We start from the raw sequence: 25212 nt of genomic DNA on the forward strand, positions 1-25212 counted from the left end.
CCACCCCTGCCTTGCCCCACACCCCCCCCCAACAGCCACCCCCAAAGAGCCATTTCTCCAGGAGAAGAGACCCAGGTGGCGGCCAGCGGTCATAAAGCCATCTCGGAAAGGCTCCTGATGGCCAAACGTAAGTGTCCGTGCCACGGGGAGTAGCAGAGCCGGTAAATTACCGCTGAGGGCTGCACACCCCCTCCCCACGCAGTATTTATATCCGCCTTGGTGCCTGAAAATGGATATTTATGCATTTTCAATATTCAGGGCAAACGCTCCATCACACAGCGCCGCGTGGCTGCAGCACATTACACCCGCCCCGCAGAGACTTCCCTCTCCCACCTGCTTTGCCGGTTTGGGGGCTTCCAAGTGGGGCCTGGACCCAGAGCCTCTACAGAGCCCCTGCCTCCCCAGGGGGACGTGGAGGGAGCGAAGGGCCAGGCCAGCCTCTCCTTGGAGCCTCAGGACCAACCCAGAGACAGGATCCGTCCCCACCCTCTGCTTTACAGACCAGCAGCCAAGACTCAGAGAGGTTGGGTGGCCAGGGCAGGGTCACACAGCATCCTCCCTAGGCCTGGATTCCTCCACCCACATCCCCAGTGGGGGTGGGGGGTGGGGGGTGACTCCCTCCTGACCATGGAAAGAGGCAGAACTGTGCTCTCTTTCCCAATCTCCAGACACTTCTTTGGTCGGCCTCATCCTGTCTCGGATTCTCTCAATTCCTCTGTGTCTCTGGGCCTGTCTGGTTCTCAGGGGCTCAGTCTCAGGCTCTCACATCTCTTTCTCTGTCTCTTTCACCCCTGGTCCCTGTGTCTCGTTGTCTCACTCCTATGCCCCATCCCCCCTCCTGCCTCACATCCTTTCTCTCCCTCAGAAACCCTGTCCTTGTCCACCCCTGTCTCCCTGACTTTGTCTTGGGGCCAGAGGTGGGATGGGGGGGCTGCCTTGGTGTTCAGGAGGGGCCTCCTCATGTCTCCCCCAATGCGGGCCCCGAGAAAGGAGGGCCCCTGAGCCACGGACCCACGGAGCACAGCGGGGGCTGAGGTTGGGAGCTTCCAGGAGCAGATCTCAGCCTGTGGGAGCAAGTGGGAGATGGGGTGAGCCCCTCTTCCCCAGAGCCGCGCAGCGGGCCCAGCAAGGAGATCTCTGCATCAGTCCACCCATCAGACCTTGAAGGGCCCATCTGGTTTGGGGGTTGGGACCGAGTGATGGGGTCCCCAGGCCTGCCCTGAACTGAAAGGGTTAATGCCTGGCCCCTGAGAGCTTCCTGAACCTGCTCCTTCACCTTCACCTCTCCAGCTGCCCCTTTCCTCCTCCTTTCTGTCTCTCTCTCTGTCTCCCTTTCTCTCCTTGTCTCTCTCTCTCCATCCATCCATTCCTCTCTCCCTCTTTCCCTCCCTCTCTCTGTCAGGTACAATAAGAATTAGTTAAATATGTCCTCGGTTCCTGTCTCTTCACTTCCCCTAGGGAATTAACAAGCCCCAGCACCTCAGGCCTTGTTAGATTCCAGAAAAAAAAAAAAAACCATAACACTCGTGCTCTGCAGCATGTACATGTGTGTGTGGGGGTCCCTGCACACGAAGGAATACACACGGTGCCCACAGGGGCATGCCCATGTCTGGTCTGCTGATTCGTGGACACGCACGGGTCTGGAGACACGTGTCAGGGGCTTTACATGAACACTGTCGTGAGTCTGCTGGGTGAGGGGCATCTGCACACGTGCATTCTATGTCTTTGCACTTAAGCCCACCTCCCTGTGGGCATGGGTCAGTCGAACCGGTGTGCTTGTACAGCGTGTCCGGGTGTGTGCAGCACCGCGCAGGTCTGTTTGGACACAGACATGTGTCTGTGTGTGTGTGCACGTGTGCGTGTGCACATCTCACAGGACGTGTGTGCTACTGGATGAGCACCTCTGTGTACTAAGCATGTACATGAATGTACATGGGTGCGCAGCGTACGTGCGCCCTGGCCACCCTGCACACGTCTCCTTCCTTGCTCCTGGGAGCCAGCAGCCCTGTCCCCAGTGAGAGCCCTTGTGCTGCGTCTCTGGGGTGACGGCGGCGGCGGCGGCAGCGGAGGCAGTGGCGGCGGAGGCAGTGGCAGCTCGGGCGGCAGGAGCCCCGAGGTAGGAAGGTGGAGGTGGTGCAGGGGAAGTCACCTGCTAATGAGGCCACCTTCTTGCAGGGCCTTGGAGCCAGCGCAGCCACTAGTTATCGCCTCCCTAAGCAGCTCCCCAGGGAAGGGCTGTTGCGGAGCCTTGTGCCCTCCCTCCCCCGGGACCCCTTCTGAAGCCACTGCAGGAGCCCTGGGCACCAAGAAGAAGGGCAAACAGAGAGGGGAGCCAGTAGCTAGTCCCACCAAGGGACCCGGGAAGCCGGCCGCCTGCCTGCCATCAGCCTGCTGCCAGGAAGCCCACCTTTTAACACCCTCCTCTGTGTCCCCAAAACTCAAATGTCCTTCTGGGGAAATGAAGGCCTCTGCACCCTGACCAGCCCTGCCCTCCACAAACAATGAGCATACTTCTGTAAAATGAGCCCGAGGCTGGGAGTCAAGGGGGCTGGACGATAATCCCAGCACTGTGTGACCTTGGGCGAGTTCCTATACCTCTCTGGGCCTTGGGGTCCTTGTCTGAAAAACAGGAGAAGAGGATGAGAGCCACTTGTCTCAGAGAATGACATACGCATCGTTGGTGACACACAAGGCTATTTTTGATCATACAGAAAATGGGCATCTGCTATTTTAACTACGTATTTTCATGTGTACGTTCTCACATATGTGTGCATATGTGTGGATTTAACTAGCACATCAGACCCCTGGTTTCACAAATATTGCTTAAGACAAGGCTAAAACACATTTAAATTTTAAAAGTGAGCCAGTTTAAAGACAAGTGTTAAGTGAGAGTCAAGACGGGCGTCTGAGTGTGACGACGGTCCCGGTGGAAGCTGACGGGTGACTGCAGCCCTGGGTCAGAGGGGCTCTGCCGCCCTCCATGTCTGAGAAGTGGTGGGTTCAAGGCCTCGGCCCCCTGGAATGACAAACATGCAGACTGCTCCCTGTTCCCACTCTTGTCCTTGTCATCACCACGACAGACTGTCATGTGGAGCGGCAGGAGACGTGGGATGGTCCCTCCTGGCCACAGACCCCCACGAGACCTCAGGAGATACAGGCAGTGTCCACACGTGTGACCCCTGGGGCAATTCAGGCCAGTTAGGCCAGGGCAGGTAAGTGGCACAGGCTGAAGGCAGGGGTAGTGCGAGTCTGAGCAGAGACGGCTGAGGATGGCCCTGGGGTGCCCTGGGGGGCTCGGCAAGGCATGTCCTGTGGAGCCTAGGGAGGGGGCTGTCTGAGCCCCCCGGGCCAGTGATGAAGGTATTCTGCCTGCCCTGTCCAGGGAAGAGCGTCCTGTCCCACAGCCCCAAATGTCTCTGTCCTCCAAGAGGTAAGAGGCCTGGTATGAATCACAGGAATTTACAGCCTAGCCCAGCGTGGGATTTACGAGTCTGCCTCGAGCCCGGCCAGCGGGGAGTGGCCGCCTGTCAGCCCCCCATTGCCCCTGATTGATGAGGCTGTTTCCTGCCAAGAAAAACTCCCCTCTGTGGCAGACAGCAGAGGGCTCCCAGGCCCAAGGCCCGGCCCATCACCCCGTACCTGCCCAGAACTGGACCCCTGTCCTGTTCTCACAGCCCCCACTCCCCATGATCCCCCCAGCCCCACACACTGACACCCAATGAGGATGTGCCCCTGAAGGGCCTGGCTCCCCAGTCAGAGCTCCCCCTTCCCAGACCTGCCATGTACTCACCCCTTTGTGATGCCCTTTAAAACAGAGCCATCCCGGCGCCCAAGGCTGGACATGCCAAATTCCAGAATGGATCTCTGAGGGAATCTAGTGTGCGTGCGCACACATACATTTCACAGATGAGCCAGAGGTCCAGAGAGGGATGGACTTCGCCCAAAGTCACACAGCAGCACAGTGGTGTGGCTGAGACCTGAGCCACCAGACCCTGGACCAGTCATTTCCGTGTGGTCATAGCTGATTTTAATGTGCCAGTGGGGATACTTTTCATCTCCAAAGAAGGACTCCTCTCTAGAGAGTGGATAGACTTGGGTTTGAACCCCTCCTCCACCACTCTGTGTCTGAAAGTCACAATATGTCTGTGCTTCCTTCCCTGAAAAATGGGCTCAAAAGCGATCCTGACCTTCTGGGGTCATTATGAGGTTCAAGTGATATAATGCGGGAAAAGTCCCAGGACAGAGCTGGGCTCCTAGTAGGTGCTCCTTAGGCAGTGGACATGACTCTTCATCATCCCTAATGACTTAAAGGGCCCCACTGCCTGATCTGTTAGGAGGAGAGGGTGCAGTTTAGGGCAGAGAGCATAAGGAACAGAGAGCATGTATACAGGGCTGCAGGATGGGAATGAGGCCACTTCCTGCTGGAAGAAATCCTGAAAGAATCCCTGGAGGAGGAGGCTTCAGGCTGAGGATTCAGAGCTCCACCTCTCTTTCCCTAAAGCCACTTTGGGGCTTTCTAAGCACCATAGGGCTAAGGAGAATCACCCTGCCCTGAAAGCCAATGCCAGCTCAAGCTTCTTCCTCGGGTGACCAGAGGCCAAGCTCCTCACCTCTCTAGGCATCCGCAAACAGGGCCAGAAAGTACCAGACAACACTCGCTAGAGGCATCTTCCCGCTCTGACCTTTATGCAAACCCATCCCCTGCAGTACCCAAATCTTGCCACTGGGCGGCAGCAGAGAGTAAAGCTGGGGTCCAGCCTCCTTCCGGCCGCAGAGGCTGCCGCCACCGCTGGCCAGTCCCACCCCAGCACCGGGAGTTCTTTGCACCCCCACACCCTCAGCTCCTCCAGGGAACCAGAGCTGGGTAACCACTCACATCCAGACATGTGATCCTCCCCCTGGCCCCACAGAGCAGCCAGCATTCTCTACGCTTTTTCACATGGGGAAACAGAGGTCCAGAGGAGGGAGGGAACTTGTTCTAGGTCACATAGCCAGGATGGCAGAGCCAAGTCTCCAAACCTCTCTCCCAGCGTCCAGCCTCCTGTGGAGGCTATGTGAAGGGACAGCCTTGGGCTGGAATCCTGGTACTCTCACCCCTGGCCGTGCATTACTGGACAGGTCACCCACACACTCTGGCTTTCGGCTTATGTAAGTGCCTGTCGCACAGCAAGTGTCCACCTGCTTTGTTTCAGCTTGATTCTACACCCCACCAGAGCAGACATGTGTCTATCTTACCCCCCTCGGTGTCCCCAGAGCCTGGCCTGGGCGGGGACGGTGGGGGTGGGGAGGTTCAGAGGAGAATTGCTGCCTGGAGGCCCCCTTCCGCCTGGCGCCCGGTCTAAGGGTCTCCCTCCGAGAGTGCCTTCCACCCTCCCAGGCCAATCTTTTCATTCTTCTCCACCCCTGGGCAGCTCTGCCTGGTGCCAACACCCCCCAGGCCCTGGGGCAGTGGCTCCCACTCGCCCCAGTTCACCTCTTCCCCCCATCTCTCTTGGCCCCCTTTTCTCCGTCCCTGCCTCTCCCTCAGCCCCTCTGTCCTGCTGAGCCCCTGCTCTGCACTACATGCTGTGTTTACAAGACAACGATGACAGGTTTTTATTTCTCTCTTTTGTCTCCCTTCCTCCCCTGAAGGGAAACGTGCTTCCCCTCTCCCAGGAAAAAAATGAAGGTTCCAGAAGAGAAAAAGCAAACAAAGGACAGTGGGACCTGGGTGCCTCCCAGCCCCCACACCCACACCTACCCATAGGCCACGCATATCCACACAATCCTTCTCGAGTCAGGGCCTCCCGAGGCCTGCTCTGTTATTTGGGGGGTAATTGAAAATGTCGGTCTTTATTCTAGAGGATAAACAGGGCCAAGGGACTGGGAGAGCAAGAGGGAGAGGGAGAGAAGAGGAAGGGAAGCCAGAGGAAGGCAGAAAGACTTAGGGAAGAGCCAGATGGGAAAGCGTGGACGCAGAGGGAGAGAAGCCGGGAGGAACAGGACCCGGCAGACTCTCTGTCTCCAGTGGAAACACAGCTTCTGACCCGCACCGGGAATCCAGGGGGACGCGCTTTCCAACAAGCTGCCCCACCCACGCCCCAGCCAAGGACCGGGAACAGGATTGCCAGGTGGCAGGGGTGCCTGTGACAGTCTTCCCGTCCTTGGGTGGCCGTTGGAGTGGGCATCCCTGCATGCTGAAGGCAGGGAGAGGGAGCTGGCTTGTTTTCGTGGGCGAGGGCTCACCACCAGATGCACCCTACCCAGAGGCAGGACCCCCGATTGGAGGGCTGACCCCCAGCTCACACCCCAACCCCTTCCTGAGCATGGAGACCCAATCTCCCCTCCCACAGCCGCCCCACCCGCTCTGCGCCTGTGCATGGTGGGGGAGGGGAGCACTCTCATCCTTTACTTCTCCTGGGCAGTGGGAGGTAGACTGAGCCTAGGCAGTCGCACGCATGTGCATGAGACCAAGGGGCGCCTGGAGACAGGTGTGCATATGTGGTAAAAGGTGTGTGTCGGTATGGTGTGGTGTGTATGCGTGTGCAGCGTGTGGGCCTGTGTCTGTCTTTCCCTGTGAGTGTAATATAAAGCCTGTGTTTGCGTCCAGCGTCAGGGCTGTACGTGTGAGGAGTCAGGTGTGGTGTCTGCGTGTGCACGCGTGCATATGCACATGTGAGCACATACTATAAGGAGCATCTGCGTACACGGGTAACGGACCTGTATTTCTGCACAACCCCTACCCGTGTGCCTGTGGATGAGGTGTCAGCGTGTCTCCCAGGCAGGGCCCCTCTTGCTCCTGGCCCAGGGCCCCCATCCTCCCAGCTGCCAGGAGCCAGAGTGACAATGGCACTCAGGGTCTCTCCAGCCACAACAGAATCAGAGACCAGCAGCCCCAGCCAGTATTGAGGAGGAACATCTTGTGAGTGCAGTGTTCTTACATCCCACCCTGTGGGGATGACCGTGAAGGTCAGGCCTGCCCTGCCCCTGGAGAGAAGGGAGGGCAGCCTGCCATCCGCTGACCCTCACCCACTCCCCATTGTCAGCTCACGGTTGGAGAGAGCCGCTCTCTGAACACATGTTGGGCTTGGCGGGGCTTTCCCCATCTCTTGGATGAATAGATGAGTGATCGTGTCTGTATGAAACATGTGCCAGGCTCCAGGGCCCAAGTTTAAGTCCTACAAGAATTCAGATGGGCTGNCACAGACTTTGGCTTAGGTCATGATCTCAAAATTGTGAGCTCGAGCCCCACTAAACCCCCCCGCCCCCACCCCTGGTGGGACTCTCTCTCTCTCTCTCTCTGTCCCTTGCTCACTTATGCCCCCTCTCTCTCAAAAAAGAGACAGACAGAGACAGAGAAAGAAAAGAAAGAATTCAGACAAGGGCTTTCTGCCAGATCAAGTGTGGGCCCCAAGTTGTTCAGAAGGGGTGGGGCCAGCACTCTGCCAGGCCTGAAAGGCCATGCCCACCAGCCTCTTGCAGATCAACTACCCAGTTGTCACCACAGAGGAGGCAAAGCCAAGAGATGGGGATTGCTTTATCAAAAGGTCGATCTCAAGCTAAACAACCCTGTCATTTTGTGGGCTGAGGCACAAAGGAAGTCCCATTCATCTTCCCCCGAGGCCAGAGGCCCCTTCTGGTTGAGGCCATCTCTCTGCCAAACATCTTCATCCCCCAAAGAGCCCTCCAGCCTCCACTCCTTCCCTTGGGGCCACAAACCAAGTGTTAGTTCCTGCTTTAGGGCTAATGTCCAGTCCCTACCCATATCCGGGGACAGCTGAGCCCAGCTGAGGGCCTGTCCTAGACTGAGCCCTGACTCTAGTCACAGACTGACCCAAACCTAGCCAGTCACTGAGCCCTGGCTCTGCTCACACACTGAGCCCCAGACCCTAGTCACAGAATGAGCCTAGCCCTTTACTGAGAGACAGGCCATCCATTTGCCATATGGCCGTCATTTCCCTGGCCCTGGGCCTCAGCTTCCTCATTTTTACAATGGAGGGCCTTGGAATTGCATAGGCACAAAATCAGAAAACCCCTATTCAAAGGTTGGCCTGTAGCTTCCCTGACCTGGTAACACAGGAGAGCATCAGCCACCGCCACCTGCCAGCCCCCACCCCCATCCAGTACTTGCAGCCCAAGCATCACTAATTTTTGCAGCCGCTGTGATAAATGGCATTGTCGGCAAAATGACATCTTTCTAATCTGCTGCAAGACAGATGGGTCTCCAAGCTCCCTCGCTCTCTCTCGAGCCTGCCCAGACCAGCCTTGTTGAGGAGGGGGGAGGACAAGACAGACATAATACCCCAGGCCTGGGGGGCTAGTGGGGTGCCGAGAGGGAGTTTCTGGGCCCTGCGTCAGGTAGGATCCCGGTGGGGTTTCCTACAGGCCCCTTTAAAAAAATCCCCAGTGTGGTTGCTGTGGTTTGAATTTCCCAAAGACATTCTCTGATCCTTTCTACCCAAATTTGGTTCTTCAGTTCAGTTTTCATTTTCAGTTAAAACCGGAATATTGCTCACACTCTAAAGGGTGAGCCACCCAACACTGGCTCTTCCCACTTCCCACCATTCTTGGGGGACAGCGGCTGTGGAAGAACATGCCTCTGCCTGAGCCATCAGGCCTGNTGCCTCCTCTCCTCCCTCCCTGTGCCCCGCTCCCTCCAGAGTTCGGGCCTCCCTCCACATTAGCCCCAGGCTACAGAAAAGGAGTGAAATCCCCTTCTACCTCCTGGCCAGGGAGGCTGGGAGAGGGGCTAGTCCCAGAGGCGATGGCGACTCCCTACGAGAGATCTGGATATGACGAATTGAGGATGGACAAATGCTAGCCGCAGAGACCCCAGCCTCCCCAGAGACAGAGACAGAGGCAGGAGAGCTGGCACCCATGTGCCCCGAAACAGCAAAGCTGGAAGGGACTGGGTGGGGCAGGAAGGTGGGCCGACCCGGACTCATGAGTGAGGCAACACTGCCCCCTCCTGGCTCCTCGTCTCCTCTGCCTGGCACTGCCGGGCTACGCTGTGGAGTCTGGGGACACACTAGCAGCTCCCCCAAGACCGCGTGCGGTGAACAGACCCTTCTCCCAGCGGTCCGCTGGCCCCTTGGCCTCCTCCCAGCTGACTGCAGCCTCCAGGCTCTGCCATTCTGTCCAACCTTCTCTCGCTGCCCAAAGAATATTGGAAATGATGCATCTTATCTAGCCCAGTCTCGCCGAGGACGAAGCCAGAGTGCCCTCCAATTGCCCACCACCTGGCCTCGCTATTGGCCAGCCTGCCCAGGCCACTGCCCTCTGATCCTGTCCCAGGGTCCTGCCCAGTACGTTTCGGTCACACGTGCATGTCTTTGCTTTCATCTTTACCGCCCCCGAGAACACCCTACCTTCTCCACGCTGTCTCTGCTTGGCCTCATGTCCCCCCGCCAGGAAAAATCCCCTCTACCTCCAGCCCCAACCAGACAACCCCTCCGTCGTCCACCCTGCTCCTCTCTTGGGCACTGACCAGAGTCACACAGATTTGGAGCTGGAGGGAGCCTGGACGTCCTCCAGACATCCGCTCCCCCGTCACTGCCCAAAGGGCAACGCTGAGGCCTAGCAGACAAGAGCTACATGAGGCCACACCACGCACGAGTGGCAGAGTTAGGGCTAGAACACGGTTCTCCAGCGTCGCTGCCCAGGGCTCCTTGGAGAACAGGTGACTGCCTCCCTCGTGAGCCAGAACAGAACTTCTCCCAGACGGGAACCCCCTACAGCACCTCCCCGTATCCCAGCCCCTCACCCAGGGCAGGGCCCAAAGGAAGCAGCTGTGAGTGTTTGCAAAACACAAAACTAAGTAAGTGAAAATATTTATCTAATGCCTTCTGTGCACAAGACACAGCAGGCACCAACTCTGCTACTCAAAACCTCAATAAATGGCTCAGTTCGGTACAGAAAAATAACTTCTGTGGGGAGGGGTGGGTGAGTGCCCCAGGAGGGGCCTTAGTCGCGAATGTCGATGACCAGCGGGCACAGGTGGGGCGAGTGCTTGACGCCCATGGTGAAAGCAGGCTTGCGGGGCTTGTGCACCGTGACCTTCTGGACGTCGTGGGAGCCGGGGCCCGGCCGAGGCATGTGGTCCATTGGGTAGGCACAGCGCCTGGCCAGGCTGTAGACGGGGCTGCGGTTCTGGTAGACAGAGGGTTCGGGCCGGGAGTGCGCGGCCGGCCCGGGGCCTCCTGCCACGTCCTCCTTGTAGAACCAATTCTTGTGCTCAGACGCCAGGCTATAGCAAGGAGCAGCTCGGCTGACAGGGTTACTGGGCCCCAGCAAGAGTGGCAGCTTGTACTTGTTGGGGGCAGGATTGGGGTCCATCACTCGGTATGGGCACCGGTAGCCGAAAGCATACCGGGGGGCCCTGCGCTCCCCAGGTGGGTGGGTCTTCTCTAAGTCGTAATGGCAAGAGGCCGGGGTGGGGCTCAGGCCTGAAAGTGGATAGGTGGAAGGGAGGGGTCTCAAGGCGGGAGCCAAGCCACCGTCTCTTGGTGCCCAGCGGACAGGTAAGAGGTCTTGGCTAGCCCGCCGTGACCTCAGTATAACCACTTCATCATCAGGCAGGGCCATCAGCACCCCCGCACAGGGCTATGGGCAGGGGGGGGAGGGGAGGAGGAGGAGGAGGGGACTTAGGCCATCCTGACATCAGGATTGACATGGTTGTGATAATACAAAAATCACAAATGTCATCAGAATGTCACCCTCAGGATGTCAGCATCCTGACATCCTCCCTGCGACCGGCATCAAGAAAATATCCTGAAATCATGACAGCCTGTGAGCTCATTAGCGTGACAATAGCCCTGATGCGACATGAGCCTCAGGACATTTTTATATCGTCACCTGGCGACAAACATGCATAAAATTGGCTTCAAGACTAAGTACTGTGACAGACACGGGGATATCCGTGTCTTAAGTAACATCGCAGGGAGATGCCAGATCCAAAGACACACCTGGCAGAGGCCTGTCGTGACCGCCTGTCCCTGCTCAGGTCCTAAGGGTGGACCCCCCACCTCCAGCCTCCCAACCCCCATGACCCTCCCCTGTCCCGTCTTACGCAGGTTAGAGATGCGCTCTTCCATAGGGACCTGTGGGCAGCTGGACATTCCAAACCGAGTTATTCTTGGATCGAAGAAATAGTGAGGCTCAGGGCTGCGAATGTCCGTGACCTCTGCAGGACAGCCAGAGAGGGGCCCCGTCAGCCCCAGAGGCTGCTCTAAGTTGAGTCTGGACTGCCCTCCAGGTGAGGCCCCCCTCCCAAACAGAAGTGAGGGCTCCCTTCCAAGTCCCTGGGTGCTTTTCCAACGCTTGATTTCCTCATCTGCAAAATGGGGCTTTCAATGCATGACCTACGAGTCTCAAGAAGTCGCTCAAAGAAACAGCTAAAATGACAGCTGCATGGCAGCTCGGTCGGCCCCGGTCGGGGATTGGCGCCAAAGGGTAATAATAGACACAGTGGCTATTGTTAGTACCAAGAAGAGACCCAGCCCCGGGCAGGGGGTTCCCCTGCTGAGGAGGACACGTCATCCCAGGGAGGGACCCAGCAGGCCTCTAGATGTCAGACTCCCAGATACACCCCTGCCCGCCCTTCCTCTCCTCGGCCTTAACCTGCAAGCTCCAGCTCTTCTGTGGCTCTCTGCTCTGGCCCTCCCAGGCATTTCTAGGCCTCTCAGGAAGGCTTGGGAGCCACCACCCCATACCATTTTCTGCCACCCCCCAGCTATTCATGCCAGCTTCTGTGGCAAGGAGCCCACGGCCGCCAGAGCTGAAGGGCCCCGTCCAAGCTCAGACAGAGAGAAGACACTACTCTGCCAGCTGGACGCTGACAGCATCCCTGCCTTCAAAGCTCCCAGGAGGTCCAGCTGCAAGCTGCCCACAGCGTTGCCTTGGGAGGCGTGGGTCACCTGGGCCCCTCCCTGCTGGCTTGCTTCTGGATCCAGCAGGCCACCTGGGGGTCCTCTTCAGGGCAGGCCTGAGGTCCGAGCGTCCCGTGGCTACAGATGCCAGCTCCCTGCCTCTCACTGCCACCCCAAACATCCAGCAGTAACAACCCTAAGCCCGACGAGCAGGGATGATGGGCCGGTGAGCACTCACGCTTCTCCGAGTGCCGAGTGTGCAGGCTGTAGGCTGGCTCCTGGAACATGGAGATGTCATGGTCGATGTAGCCCGTGCAGGACGGCCGGAGGTACCTGGCAGGGCCCGGACCTGCGAAGATGGATGGGCAGCCCTCAGGCGTGGCCCACCCACCCAGCCAGAGGCAGGGAGCCGTGAGAACACCAGGGCTTTCCTCCCGCTGACATCACGCTGCCACAAACCCTACCATTGGGCTTCCTCTGGGGAAAGACAGTGTTTTCCAGATAAAATGCAACTGATCTTACACAGGCAATGTGTATAGAAAAGATAATAGTTACAAGGAACTGAGAAGGCATTCTGTGCCGAGCACCATGCTAAGTATTTTATATGGGTTATTTCAGCTAAGCCTCTCAACAACTCCGTAAAATGGATACTGTTGTGTTTCCCATCTTACAGATGGGAAAATTGGGGCTTAGAAAAATTTGGGGAGCCCCTGGGTGTCTCAGCCAGTAAAGTGTCCAACTTGATTTTGGCTCAGGTCATGATCTCATGGTTATTAGATCGAGCCCCACATCAGGCTCCATGATGGGCATGGAATCTGATTAAGATGCCCTCTCTCTCTCTCACTGTCTCTCTCTCTTTCTCTCTCCCTCTGCCCCTCCCTGTTAAAAGAGAGAGGAGAGAGAGAGAGAACAAAGGAAGGAAGGAAGAAAGGAAGGAAGGAAAGAAAGAAATATCAGTTTGCTGGGGCACCTGGGTGGCTCAGTCACTTAAGCATCCTCCTTCGGCTCAGGTCATAATCTCATGGTTCATGGGTTCAAGCCTGTTTCAGATTCTGTGTGTGTCTCTCTCTGCCCTCCCCTGCTCTGTCTCTGTCTCAAAAATAAACATTAAAAAAAATTTTTTTAAGAAATATCAGTTTGCTCTTGGGGCGCCTGGGTGGCTTAGTCGGTTAAGCGTCCGACTTTCGCTTAGGTCATGATCTCGCGGTTCGTGGGTTCGAGCCCCGCGTCGGGCTCTGTGCTGACTGCCGGCTCAGAGCCTGGAGCCTGTTTCAGTCTGTGACTCCCTCTCTCTCTGACCCTCCCCTGCTCACACTGTCTCTCTCTCTCTTTCTCCTAGAAATGAATAAAACATTTAAAAAATTAAAAAAAAAAAAGAAATATCAGTTTGCTCAAAGTCACACAAGCTGGTAATGTGAAAATTCTGAGACAGTCAGCCAACCATTTAATCACCTACTAACCCAAACATTTAATCACATCCTAAACCACCTTCCACATGGAGCAACAATCAGTCATTAACAATGTAGTAAGAATTAGGTTGTCTGCTTTCCTTGAGAATAAGATTCAAGGGAAGTGAGGAAAGCGAAGGGTGGGCTAAAAGCTCCATTGAATCCCTAGCTTTTTTCCAAAATTGGCCTCATTTCATACCCCATGCTCCCTCCCATCCCTACCCATCCTCCAAAATTCCCAGCAGCTAAGACTGCATCTGAGGTTCAGCTTGAAGGTACAGGTCTTCTGTAGGCTTGGAGGAGAGTCCTCTAGAACTTTGCAGGAGGCAGGGCTGGAAGGCTGGGGCACCTTCAGCAGCCCTGCAGAGAGAGGAATCAACCCAGGCTCAGGGCAGCGGCCTGCTCTCACCTTTGATCATTGCCATGATCACAGGGGTCTGCTTTACCTCCTGCCATGAGGGCACCTGAACTTTCTCCTCTGGCTGCTGCCCATAGAACACAGAGTTCTTGGCCCCCTTGGCCAGCCCCATGGCTAAGGTCAAGGAGGGGGCAACAGCAGCCTCTGAGATATCCAAGCAGTAGGCAAGGAGCTGGAGCTGTGAGGGGCCTGTTCAGAGGCGCCTGCCCAAGCCCCTGCGTCCACTCTGTCCCTCTCTCCAGAGGCTGCGTGGGGGTTGGGAAGGAAGTCGATCCTCTGGCTTGAGCAGCTGTGGCTGTCTGGGCTGCAGCCAGCCACAGGACCTAGCAGGCTGGAGCTAGGGATGACATCATCGCAGAACTTGGACTGTGAGACCCAGAGTGTTTATTTCCCCCAGTTGCCGTGGCAGCTCAGCTATAGAACCCTGAAAACTAGGCCCCAATGCCCCCTACTCCCAACCAAGTTAAATAGTCTGTGGGTCCCCAGAACCCTGGGTCAGGTTAGAAAAAGGGAGAAGTGGAGTGACAGAGCCCACTCTTCACTCCTGATGGGTTGGGTGCCTTGAAGTTGGAGAAAGAAATGGAAAGTGTAGGTGGGTCCTGGAGGGAAGGTTCCCACAGCCTGGACAATCCCTGGGGTGGCCTTCTATCCCCTGCCCCTCTCACTTATGCCCCCAGGTTCTGGACATGCCCTCCCTTCTCTCTGTTTTTCCTTGGAAAAAGATCAAAGCAGTTATTTCACACTAAGGTGTGACTGTCTGCTAGCTTCCTGGACTCCTACCCCAGGGCAGCGTCTTTAGAGAGCCACATCACATCTAGCTCAAGGAAGGCTTACCTGCTGCTGGCATTTCAGGCAGTGAGCAGGAAGCAAATAAGGAGGATGGGGGGAGGGACACCAAGGCTTGAAAAGCCACTCCTTGTGCCTAGTAGAGAATGCTACCCCTAGTAGGGGTAGTGTGAGAGGAAACACCGAGGGGTACAGAAGACACCCAAATGCCAAATGATTGACGGATGAGCCCCAGGGCTGAGGAAGTGTTGGCAACACCTTCCTCCCTAAAAACTCCGGTTTTAGGGCCCCAGGGCCTGCTTGCACCCACCAGTTCATAGCTGCTCAGACGGGATTTGATCTGGGCCATCTCTGGAACAGGTGACTGCAGGCTTTAGAGAGGGTGTCTGTCACAGCCCCAGGACACAAATAAAGAAAGCAGAGGCCCCAAAAGGGGCAAGGACTCACCCAAAGTCTCCCATTACAGCAGTCGAAGAGCCAGAACCAGGACACAAACCCAGGGCTCTCTTTGGCTCACAGCCTCTGATCTAATGGAAACCAAACCACTCTCTGAGCTCATCCCCACCAGCCGACGCAATGAGGACTCGGGGCCAGGCATGCTGGCACTCCAGAAGCCCTTGTGGGATGGAACAGCTCAAAACAGAGGGCAGGGCCCTCCTCCAGTGGTAGCACACCCTCCCTGTGTCCCTCACATGCAGCCAAGCCTCTGATTTCTGGACAGAGAGGGCCGGGCAGGGCTGGGATTGGCCTCAGGCCACGGGCAGTGCTGCCTCCTTACCCCCATCACCGTCAGCCTTTCCTGGAGGCGGCTGTGGGCCCCAAGCCCTGCCAGACCCCTCATGCTAATGTGGGGCTGGGCCCTCCACCTTCCTGGTCCGGGGAGGCGGGCAGGGTGGAGTCTCCAAGTATCTCAGACCCAGGGAGCCCTCCTACCACACCCCTGCCTTGCTCCTGTCTGTCACTCATATGCATGGCTCTCTCTTGGGGCGACCTAGCCGCTATACTCCAGCCAATCACAAGTCACCCCACTTCTGCTCCAAACGCTGCCTTCCCTGCAGCTTTAACAAGACCTAGCTCGCCCTCGGAGATAGCCCTTGGTCCTCTCCGAAGCTGCTGTCCTGTCTCTCACACCCCCGTCCCCCAGAGTCCAAGGTGGAGTGCATCTCCGGCCTCCTTGGCACTCACCCGGCAGTGTCCCCCTCCCCGTCCAAAGTACCACTCCTCGAGGGTTCCAGCATCCAGGGTGCCCCCCTCAGTTCCTTGGGGCCCTGGCTCATGACCTTCTTCCCCAACCACCCGACCCCTGCCATCACCCCGGGTGACGGGCTACCCGGGGACCACCAATCCCATGGCCTCTAGGTTCCCAGACCCCCTTCTCTCCAAACACCTCCCCTCCACTGCCTCACAGCCCCCTCTCCCCAGCACATGCCCAGATTCCCACCATGGCCCGGGGCGCTGACCATCCGCCTCCCTTCGGACGCGCACCGGCCTACACCTGTGCCTTCTGCTGCTGTGGCTTCCAAACTCTGGACTGGCCTCCACGCCACCCAGTGCCCATCTCCACACCGACTGGCTTGCTCTCTCCCTCTTCCCAGACGTCGCTTCAAACGTGGTTCATTCCTCTCTACATGCCCAGCCCTCCTTCCAGCCCCTTGCTCCATATCCTTGTCAGCAGAGGAAACAAGCCATCGGATCGGACTCTGACCCAAACCCTCCCTACCGTGCCGTTGGGGCCACCGGCTCCTGCTGCCTACTGCCCCCATTCCCTCCTGGCGCTCAGGAGGGCTCATCGAGACCTTCTTCCATTCCTTCCACCTAATCAAAGACATCGAAGCCCTCATCGGGCCCCTTCCTATCACACATACCCTTCCATCTGTTAGAAACCATTGCCCTGACCCCACACACCTCTCCTTCACTGCCTGTAATCCCTCTCCCCCTCACTCACCCCCCGTCCAGACAAACTTCCCCTAAGAAGCATTTCCCCTGTGGTCTCCATGGTCGCCTCCTTTCACTCCTCATCTCTGCAGGCCGTCACTCCACCTCAACTGTGACCTGCGGGGGAACCTGCAGCCAATGGACACTTCTCACCCTCCCCAGATTGGCCTCCGGACGGAATGACCAACCACTCCCTCCCTTCCCGCAGCCCGCCAAGTCCCCACCGCCCCTTCGTAAGCCTTCTTCCTGGCTCCTCCTCCTCAATCTGACCTTTCCATGTTGGCATATATTTATTAATTGCAAAGGGAAAAACAGTAACTTTACAGGGAGAATCCTGGCAGGCACCGCCTCAACCACATAATGTGAATTAACATCATCAACAGTGGGACACATAAATGTCATGCACCTCCTGGCAGGAGGCACTGAGAGCACAGCACCTCTTCTGGGGTGCTCCCACCACAGATGCAGGATCTGAGCCCAATTATGAAGAAACCAGATAAATCAAGATTTCACTTTGCAAAAATGGCAATGTCGTGAAAGACAAAGAAACACCAAAGCAAAAAACTTTTCCAGATTAATAGAAGCTCAAGAGGTAGGACATCAAGGGTCACCTGGATGGCTCAGTCGGGTAAGTGTCCAACTCTTGGTTTTGGCTCAGGTCACGATGTCACGGTTCATGAGTTCAGGTCCTGCGTGGGGCTCCAATCTGGCAGTACGGAGCCTGCTCAGAATTCTCTCTCTCTCCCTCTCTCTCTGCCCCTCCGCCACTCGCTCTCAAAATAAATAAATAAAATTTAAAAAAGAAAAGAAAAGAAAAAAAGAGGTAGGACACCAAAAGGCAATGCAGCAGCCAGGATTCTCTTTTGCTATCAAGGATATTTCTGGGGAAATTGGCAAAACTGCACAAAGGTCTGTGGCTAATTAAGAACATTGTACTAATGTTAATTCCTGATTCTGATCAGGGCTGTCTGGTTGTGAAAGGAAGGCCCTTGTTCTTAGAAAACAGCCACTGAAGTATGTAAGGATGAAGGCGCATCGTGTCTGCAACTTACTCCCCAACAACTCAGGAAAAAATACGTATATACATAGAAAAGAATTTAATATCTGGTAAAATATTAACGTTCAGTAAATCTTGTGAAGAGTATGTGGGAAATACCTGTCATGGTCTTGCTGCTTTTCTGCAACTGTGAAATTATGTCCAAAAGGTTAAAAGAAGAACTATTTGTGTCTCAGAGTTCAGTCCCGAGCCTCCCTGTCATTTCAGCCCACCCTTTCGTCGCTTCAGTCTCATTTCCTGTCCTCCAACAATCCCCAAACAGACGTGCCTCTGGCCCAGGCCCGCACGGGAGCTTTAACCCCACATATCCAACAGCCTACACAGTGTCACTGGGCACCTCAAAATCAACATGCCCAGGGGCGCCTGGGTGGCTCGGTTGGTTAAGTGTCCAACTCTTGATTTCAGCTCAGGTCATGATCTCACGGTTCTTGAAATCAATCTGAGCACACAGAGTCTGCTTTCCCCCTTCCCCACTCTCTCTCAAAACAAATAAACAATTTTTGAAAGAAATATTTGTTGAATGAATGAATGAGTTGATCCATTGATTGATCGAGGCAACGTTCCTCCTCATGGGAGCAGAGTCCCAGCCCCATGCCCAGCCTGGCTCACTGGACTGCTATGTATACTTGTATGGGTCTGTATCAGTTATCTGCTGCTGTATAACAAATTGTCCTCAAAACCTCACAGCCTAAGACAGCAATAAACATTTACCATTACATATAGTTTCTGTGGGTCAGGAGTTTAGAAGTGGCTTAGCTGGATGGTCCTGGCTCCAGGTGTCTCAAGAGACAGGAATCAAGATGTCCGTAAGGGCTGCAGTCATCTGAAGGTTTGATTGGTTCTGGCAGACCCACTTCCAAGATGGCTCCCTCACATGAGCCGTGAACTGCTGCTGGCTATTGGCCAAAGACCTCGGCTCCTCTCCACGTGGGCCCCCAACAGGCCCCTCAGGTTATGGTGGCTGGCGTTCAGACCAAGCAGTCAGAAGAGAGCAAGGCAGAAGCTGCCACAGCTTTTATGACCTCACCTTAGAAGTGGTCTCACCAGTCAGCCCTATTCCGTGTGGGAGGTGGCTAAATGAGCATGCGAATGCCAGACGGTGGGGACTCCGGAGGGCCATGTTGGAGGCTGGCCACCACAGGGTTTCACTGTACCTGGAGAACAAGCCAATGGGGCCAGTGGGAGCTGAACCCAAGCTACATGGTCTCGTGTAGAGCGGCATACTCACTGAGCCCCACCCAGGCTGAAGACAGCCCTGCCAGCTTGCCCTGGCTGCCTCTTGGCTGTCTGTCTTGCCCTCCCATCAAGGGACTCCTGGGAGCCACATGGAGAGCAGGACCCTGGCATCCACAATTGCCATCATCGTGACCACCAGGCAGTACCCTTCGCAGTTTATAAAGCGCCAGCCACTCTGCTGGAAAACATGGCGCAAGCACCATGGTGGTTCTTCCCATGATGACTCGTCTACAATGTGCGGACGAGCAAAGAGGTGCAGAGACGTGAAGTGACTCGCCTGAGGCCACACAGAAAAGGCTTGGCAGAACCGGACCCCTGGCTCCTGACCTGACATTCTTTCCACTGCCCTGCCCAGCCGCCAGCTCAGACCCACGTCTCCCAACGCCCATCACAAGCCTCATTTCCGTCCTGAGCAGGTATTCCTCACCCCTCTTTTAGGAGCCCCACCCTAACCCCCAAAGTGTCCCGCCCCTTGCTGGACTCTGAGCGAGCATGTTTGCAAAGTTTCCATCCAAACAGGGAGTCTTCGGCCCTCCACCCGACATACTCTCGCAGGCTGCCAATGTCTGCTGGTGGGGCACAGCAGGGGTTAACAGCATGAACCAATATTTAGAAATAGCACCCCCCGGGGGAGTCAGCTGCGGCCAGCTGCTCATCGCCACTGAAGCCACAAGCTTTTGTGGACACGGTGTGGAAAATGAGTCCTGCCCCTGGGACCAGAGGCTCTGAGGGGATCCTGCACCGCCCCTCACCCCTGTCTCCCCAGCAGGGCGTGGGTGCGGCGCAAAGCCTGCCTCCCCCTCATCAGAGCAGAGCCCCGCCACTAGCCTCCCATTCACAGCGGGCTCCTGAAGGCAGCAAACACAACTTCTCAGCTCCTGAATTGCGTGATTGTTGGGAAGAGCTGCCCCCGCCCCTCCTGAGCCTGCTGCCTGCGCAGACCGGGAGCCCCACGTTTGCCTCCCACCAGGAGCAGAAGCAAGACTGATCCTAGCAGAAGCCCCCGTCAGAAGCCCAGGCCTGGGAGCCCCTGGGAGCAGGGCCACGGAGCTGGGGCCAAAAGCCTGTGTCCCCTCGTGCCGCAATGGCCTGGGTTCTGAGTCCTTCATGGCAGAAGGCCAGTCCCCTGAGGGGCGGACCTGGGCAGCCGGAGTACCCCCCCAGTGCACACACCACCCCATCTGGGGCATAAGCACCCACCATTTACCAGCACGCTGGCTTCAGCCACAGGTTCCCTGGGTGGTGCCCATGTGGTCAGAGTGCAAAACATAGAGGCACTCAGACTGCCAGGCGGTGGCCAGGGGCAGGACCAAGCCGTGGCGGCTGCCAGGGCCGGCACAGAGCCAGGGCCAGCACTGAGGGTAAGAGTGACCAGCGGTGCCTGGCCAGCGTCTTAGCTGAACCCTGCTGGCAGGGAAGGAGGTGATGCTGGGCTTTCTGTTGTCTTCTGCTCCCAGAGGCACATCACTCAGAGAAACTGAGGCAGCACATGCCACACAGGTCACTGGAGCTTCAGAACACTTTGGATCCTCCTTCACCTGAGCTGTGGGCACCCTTTTTCATTCTTCAAAGGTGTTCTGAGTTGTCTGCTCCGCTGGCCCTGAGTGCCGTCCAGTACTTTGTTTAGCCGTCTAGGGGCAGGGGAGGCATTGAGTCACACCTCCTGACCCGGCCAGGCGTGTCCTGGGAGGCACCAGGAGAATTCAGAGATCACTACTCCGGGAAGTTTGTGGAAAGACAGGAAAGACTGGGAGGGCTTCCTGGAGGAAGGTGAGATATGGCCCGAGAGGCAAGGGCACTCAGGGATGGTCACTGAGGGTGCCTACCCAGCCCACATCAGAGAACTTCACAACATAGGTTGGAAGGCAGAGGGAGAAGGCCTGAGCCACGGAGATGCCAGGGAGGCCCCAGTCAGCTCTGCTCAGGACCCAGCCTTTGGAGTCCCAGGGAGGCCTGCTGAGGAGGCCTGGGAGGGGACAAAGGAGGAGCAGCCCTTGCTGGCCCAAAAGCCTTTGCTCAGCACCAATCCCGGGCTCGAGCCCTGGGCTACAAGCAAAAAAAAGGTCAAGCCGTGTGTGCAGGAGCCCCAGCATGCTGTCTCCACTAAGGCCTCAGTTTTCACATCAGCGCAAATGGGACGCTATCCCCCAACATGCATACTTCCCAGGGTTGTCAAGAGAGCAGGTGAATGTTTTGTAAACTGGGAAGCCCCGGAGAGAAACAAGCACGGGTCATTACTGCTGCGCTGGTTGCCATTATTTTTCCAGGCCTGTGTTTCTCTCCCTAGTTAGCAACGAGGCAGGGGGAGGCTGCGACCTAATCCTGACTTGAGCCTCAGCTGTGGGCGGGAACTCCGTCTGGAGGCTCCATAGACAAACTCCGGGCGGTGGGTAAGTCTGCGTGGGTGGGATTCGGGAGATGAGAGAAGATGGGAAGGGGGAAGGAGGGGAGGAGAGGGAAGGGGCAGGAAGGGGAGGGCAGATGGGGTGGGTGGAAATCTCCACCCAAGTTTTTTGATTCATAAAGAAGCAGAAGCCTTCTTCTCTTCCCGTCTTTTTTCATTCCTGAAAAGAAAGCTCTTTTCCTGCAAGCACAGCTTCCCCAGCAGCACCCCCAGCCCTAGGCCCACCCGTGGCCAGTAATTAACCCCTAAGAGGTACCAGGTGCCTTGCTGACTTGGGGAGAAGGAGACATAGGACAAGCTGTAGAATCAATGGCTTCAGCGCCACCGAGACCAGCTGCGCACAGCCCCGCCCCAGGCCTCCTGGGTGAACCAGATGGGGGGTGTCCTGGTTTGCCAAAATCCCCACAAAACAGCAGCACTGGCTTCTTAGCCAAACCCAGCACACATTTATTGAGCACCTACTGTATGCAGTTGCCTCTGGTGGGGAGAGTTCAGCCCTCCTGGGGCTGACTTTTCCTCAAAGGAGGCGACAGGTATGAAGCTGTGTACAAACTTCGAGGGGCAGAAGGATGTGAGGCCGACAGAGAAGGAAGAGAAAGGACAAGGGTTCAGGCAGCACCTGCCGCATGCCAGGCACCGGGCAAGGCACGTGAGGTACACCAGGGCACGGAATCCTCACTGGCCCAGTTCTACAAAAAAGAAAACTGAGCCACAGGAAAGGTGAAACAAATTGTTCAAGGTTAGACAGCTAAGTAGGAGAGCTGGGATTCGAACTCAGGGCCTAGGTCCAAATCAGCATTCACAACCACCACACACACATCGCACCATCACACTGCTGTGGTGGTAAGGGCTTGGGGTCAGAGACCTACACCTCTTCGCAGCTGTGTAGATTTGCTCAAGCCCCTTCATCTGTCTCAGCCTCGATTTCTTCATCTGCAAAATGGGACTCAATTTGGTTCCAAACGGTGAAGGGTTGTTTTCTTGGGGGGAATAGTCACTAATGAAAGAGAGGGACTGGACACTCTGGAAAACCGTATGGAGTTTCCTCAGAAAAACTACCACTAGAAGTACCGTACAATCCAGTATGTCTACTTCTAGGGATTCAGCAGTTCAGAACCACAGAACCTCTGGGATCCAGTATTCCCACTTCCAGGAAGCAGAAAACAGAAACACCAGTTCCAAAGGTTACATGTATCCCACTGGTCACAGCAGCATTATTTACAAGAGCCAAGATAAGGAAGCAGCCCAAGTGTCCACTGGCAGATGAATGGATAAAGAAGATGCTGTGTACAGGTACAATGGAATATTATGCAGTCATAAAATGAAAGGAATGAAATCTTGCCATTTGTAACAATGTGAATGGAATTAGAGGGTATGATGCTAAATGAAATAAGTCAGACAAAGTCAAATACCATATGGTTTCACTTTTATGTGGAATCTAAAAAACAAGGCAGGAACACCTGAGTAGCTCAGTCGGTCAAGCATCCAGCTCTTGATTTCGGCTCAGGTCATGATCTTGTGGTTGTGAGATCAAGCCCCAAGTCGGGCTCCATGCTGAGTGTGGAGCCTGCTTAAGATTCTCTCTCTCTCTCTCTCTCTCTCTCTTTCTCTCTGCCCCACCCCAACTCAAGTGCTCACTCTCTCTCTCTCAAAATAAAATACATGAAATAAAAATAAAAAACAAAACAAATGAACAAACAGCAACAAAAGCAGATATAAATACAGAGAACTTACTGGCAATTGTCAGAGGGAAGGGGGGATGGGCAAAATGGGCAAAGGGGGTTAAGAGGTATAAACTTCCGGTTATAAAATAAATGTGTCACAGGGATGAAAAGTACAGCATAGGAATAGTCAATAATATTGTCATAACTTTGTGTGATGACAGATGGTAACGACACTGCGGTGAGCCTTCTGTTATATATATATATACCACTAGGATGTACATCTGAAACTATATGTAGACTATAATTTACATTTTTTCATAAATATGTTTAAAGGTGAGGAGGGGCTGGAAAGAAAGGGCTAGTGGGGTGGGGGTGGAAGTGGCTGGAGCAGGCAGGTGTGAAAGAAGGATTCTGTCGAGAGAAGGGAGGGGACAGAATCTCTTCCACCCATTCACTGGACAGAGAAGCTGAGGCCAGGCAACGCAGATGCTGAGGCCAGGCAGAGAGCCAGAGTGCTCTTCCTCCTGTGGTTTGGGACAAGGCTGATGTTGTTGCCTGAGGGGCTGGGGGTGGGGAGCCAAGAGAAGCGGGGCTCAAAAGCTTTTAGGTGGGAGCTAAGTCTGGTGCCAGATTCCAGGAGACAGCCCAAGGAAGTTGAGACACCTGTATTCAGATATTAGGAGGCCCAGGGTCCCCGTCCCAAAGGGCCGAGGACCTACCCTCCTCCTCAGGCCTTGGAAGAACCACTTCCGGGGGTGCCTGGGTGGCTTAGTTGGTTGAGCATCCGGCTTAGGTCATGATCTCGCGGCTCGTGGGTTCGAGCCCCGCGTCGGGCTCTGGGCTGACTGCCAGCTCAGAGCCTGGAGCCTGTTTCAATCTGTGACTCCCTCTCTCCCTGACCCTCCCCTGCTCACGCTGTCTCTCTCTCTCCTAGAAATAAATAAAAAACATTAAAAAAAAAAAAGAAGAAGAAGAACCACTTCTGGCTCTGAGCCACAGTTTTCTCCTCCATAAAATGGGGGGAGTGGGGGCACCTCACAGGGTTATTTTCAGGCAAATGACACTATGGGGTTGAGAATCTCTCCTGCCTTGTGGGAGAGTCTAGAATATCTCTCCTTTGCATACTGGGAAGTGGAGGCTCTGCATGGCAGAGATGGTCAAGGTCACAATGCCAGGGGACACAGAGCAGGGCAGAACCTCAGGCCGGAGCCTCCCTGCCCAAATGGAGTCCCGAGGAGGCCTCGGAGAAAGCAGCCCAAAAGTAGTCTCTGTAGTGGTAGGCGCCTGTCTTCCTAGGCCTGGAGTGTGCGCGCGCGCACACACACACACACACACACACACACACACACGCTGCAATCCTTGCAAGGGCTGGAGAGAGACAAGTGAGGGGGCTGGTCCAACTCAGGTCTCCTCCCAGCCGGGGTCTCCAGGAGCCCTTGGGTCAGAGCTCAGGAAGCCCTTGGGTCTAGGCTCCTCTGGGACTTTGTTCCAAAACTCTAAGGCGGAGCCTGGGTCTAACGGAGCTGTAAGGGTCCTCTCACCCCTGAACGGGGAGGAGCAGCCCAGCACGGGCCCTTTAAGAAAGTTAGGGGTGAGGGGGGCCAACGGGGGGAGCCCCAGCCTGAAACCAGAGCGCGGGTCGGCGCCTGCCCCGCCCCCGGAGTTAAGTAGGCTGGCGGGCAGTGCAGAGCCCCAGCCCACGGGTGCAGCAGCCTTCTCTCAGCCCGCAGAGCCTCCGCTCCTTCGCTCCTTCGCTGTCCAGGCTCCCGACTCAGCCACCCTACCCGGCTCCTCCTCTCAAATCCTGCAACAGCCACAGCCGGCAGCGATGAGCTCCGGCCAGCTGCCCCCGCCTCCCGCCCTGGCCCTGGCCCTGGCTTTGACCCTGGCCATATTGGCCAGACCTTCATCCGCAGGTGAGTAAGGGGCCTGAGACCCCTCAACCCAGACTGTCCAGAGCTGTGGGCGGCTCCTAAGGTAGAAAACTGGGACAAGAGGGCCCCCGAAGTGGCCCACACTGGGAGGCAAGCTTCTGCCATTCCAGGCTGGGCACTCTGGGAGTTCCAGTCTGGGGTAGAAGCGAGACCCCCCATGGTAGCTCTCCATCTTGAGGCTTCTGTGGGCTCTGGCTGAGGCTGGCCCTGGTCCCACGGCCTAGGGTGTGGCCTCTGTGCCCCATAGTCCGCTATACCCAGTGGGGCCGCCCAATGCTGTCTGGGCTCCCTGAGCCCCACAGGCTTTTGGTAACAGCACTGGTCACCGGAGGACACTCATTTAACAGCAAGAGGCCAGTCCCGGAGCCTCAGCAGCCCAGGCCAGGAATGGGGCATGCTGCAAGGCGAGAAATGGGGAGGGAGCCACCCTGCCCCACCCTCCATGGGGCCCTGCATGTACCTCAGCCTCTCCCCCTGCAGCTTC

General features: G+C 56.1%; 2 protein-coding genes across 2 annotated transcripts in view; one reads left to right on the top strand and one right to left on the bottom strand.

Moving 5' to 3' along the window:
* Positions 1-9850: 9850 nt before the first annotated feature.
* Positions 9851-14054, bottom strand: CIMAP1C (ciliary microtubule associated protein 1C). The gene is made up of 4 exons (XM_077780490.1): positions 13704-14054; positions 12085-12195; positions 11048-11161; positions 9851-10424 (listed from the first exon to the last, which is right to left on the bottom strand). The coding sequence occupies exons 1-4, from the start codon at positions 13822-13824 to the stop codon at positions 9943-9945; spliced, it is 828 nt and encodes a 275-aa protein (XP_077636616.1). The 5' UTR covers positions 13825-14054; the 3' UTR covers positions 9851-9942.
* A 10568-nt stretch (positions 14055-24622) lies between these two features.
* CSPG4 (chondroitin sulfate proteoglycan 4) overlaps positions 24623-25212 on the top strand; it is a 35193-nt gene continuing 34603 nt past the window's right edge. The window contains exon 1 of the mRNA XM_077780460.1: positions 24623-24710. Within this exon, the coding sequence (XP_077636586.1) occupies positions 24623-24710 (88 nt within the window). The remainder of the gene's footprint in view (positions 24711-25212) is intronic.

Source organism: Crocuta crocuta, unplaced genomic scaffold, assembly GCF_008692635.1.
Source record: "Crocuta crocuta isolate KB4526 unplaced genomic scaffold, BGI_CrCroc_1.0 scaffold310, whole genome shotgun sequence".
NCBI classification, from domain to species: Eukaryota; Metazoa; Chordata; class Mammalia; order Carnivora; family Hyaenidae; genus Crocuta; species Crocuta crocuta.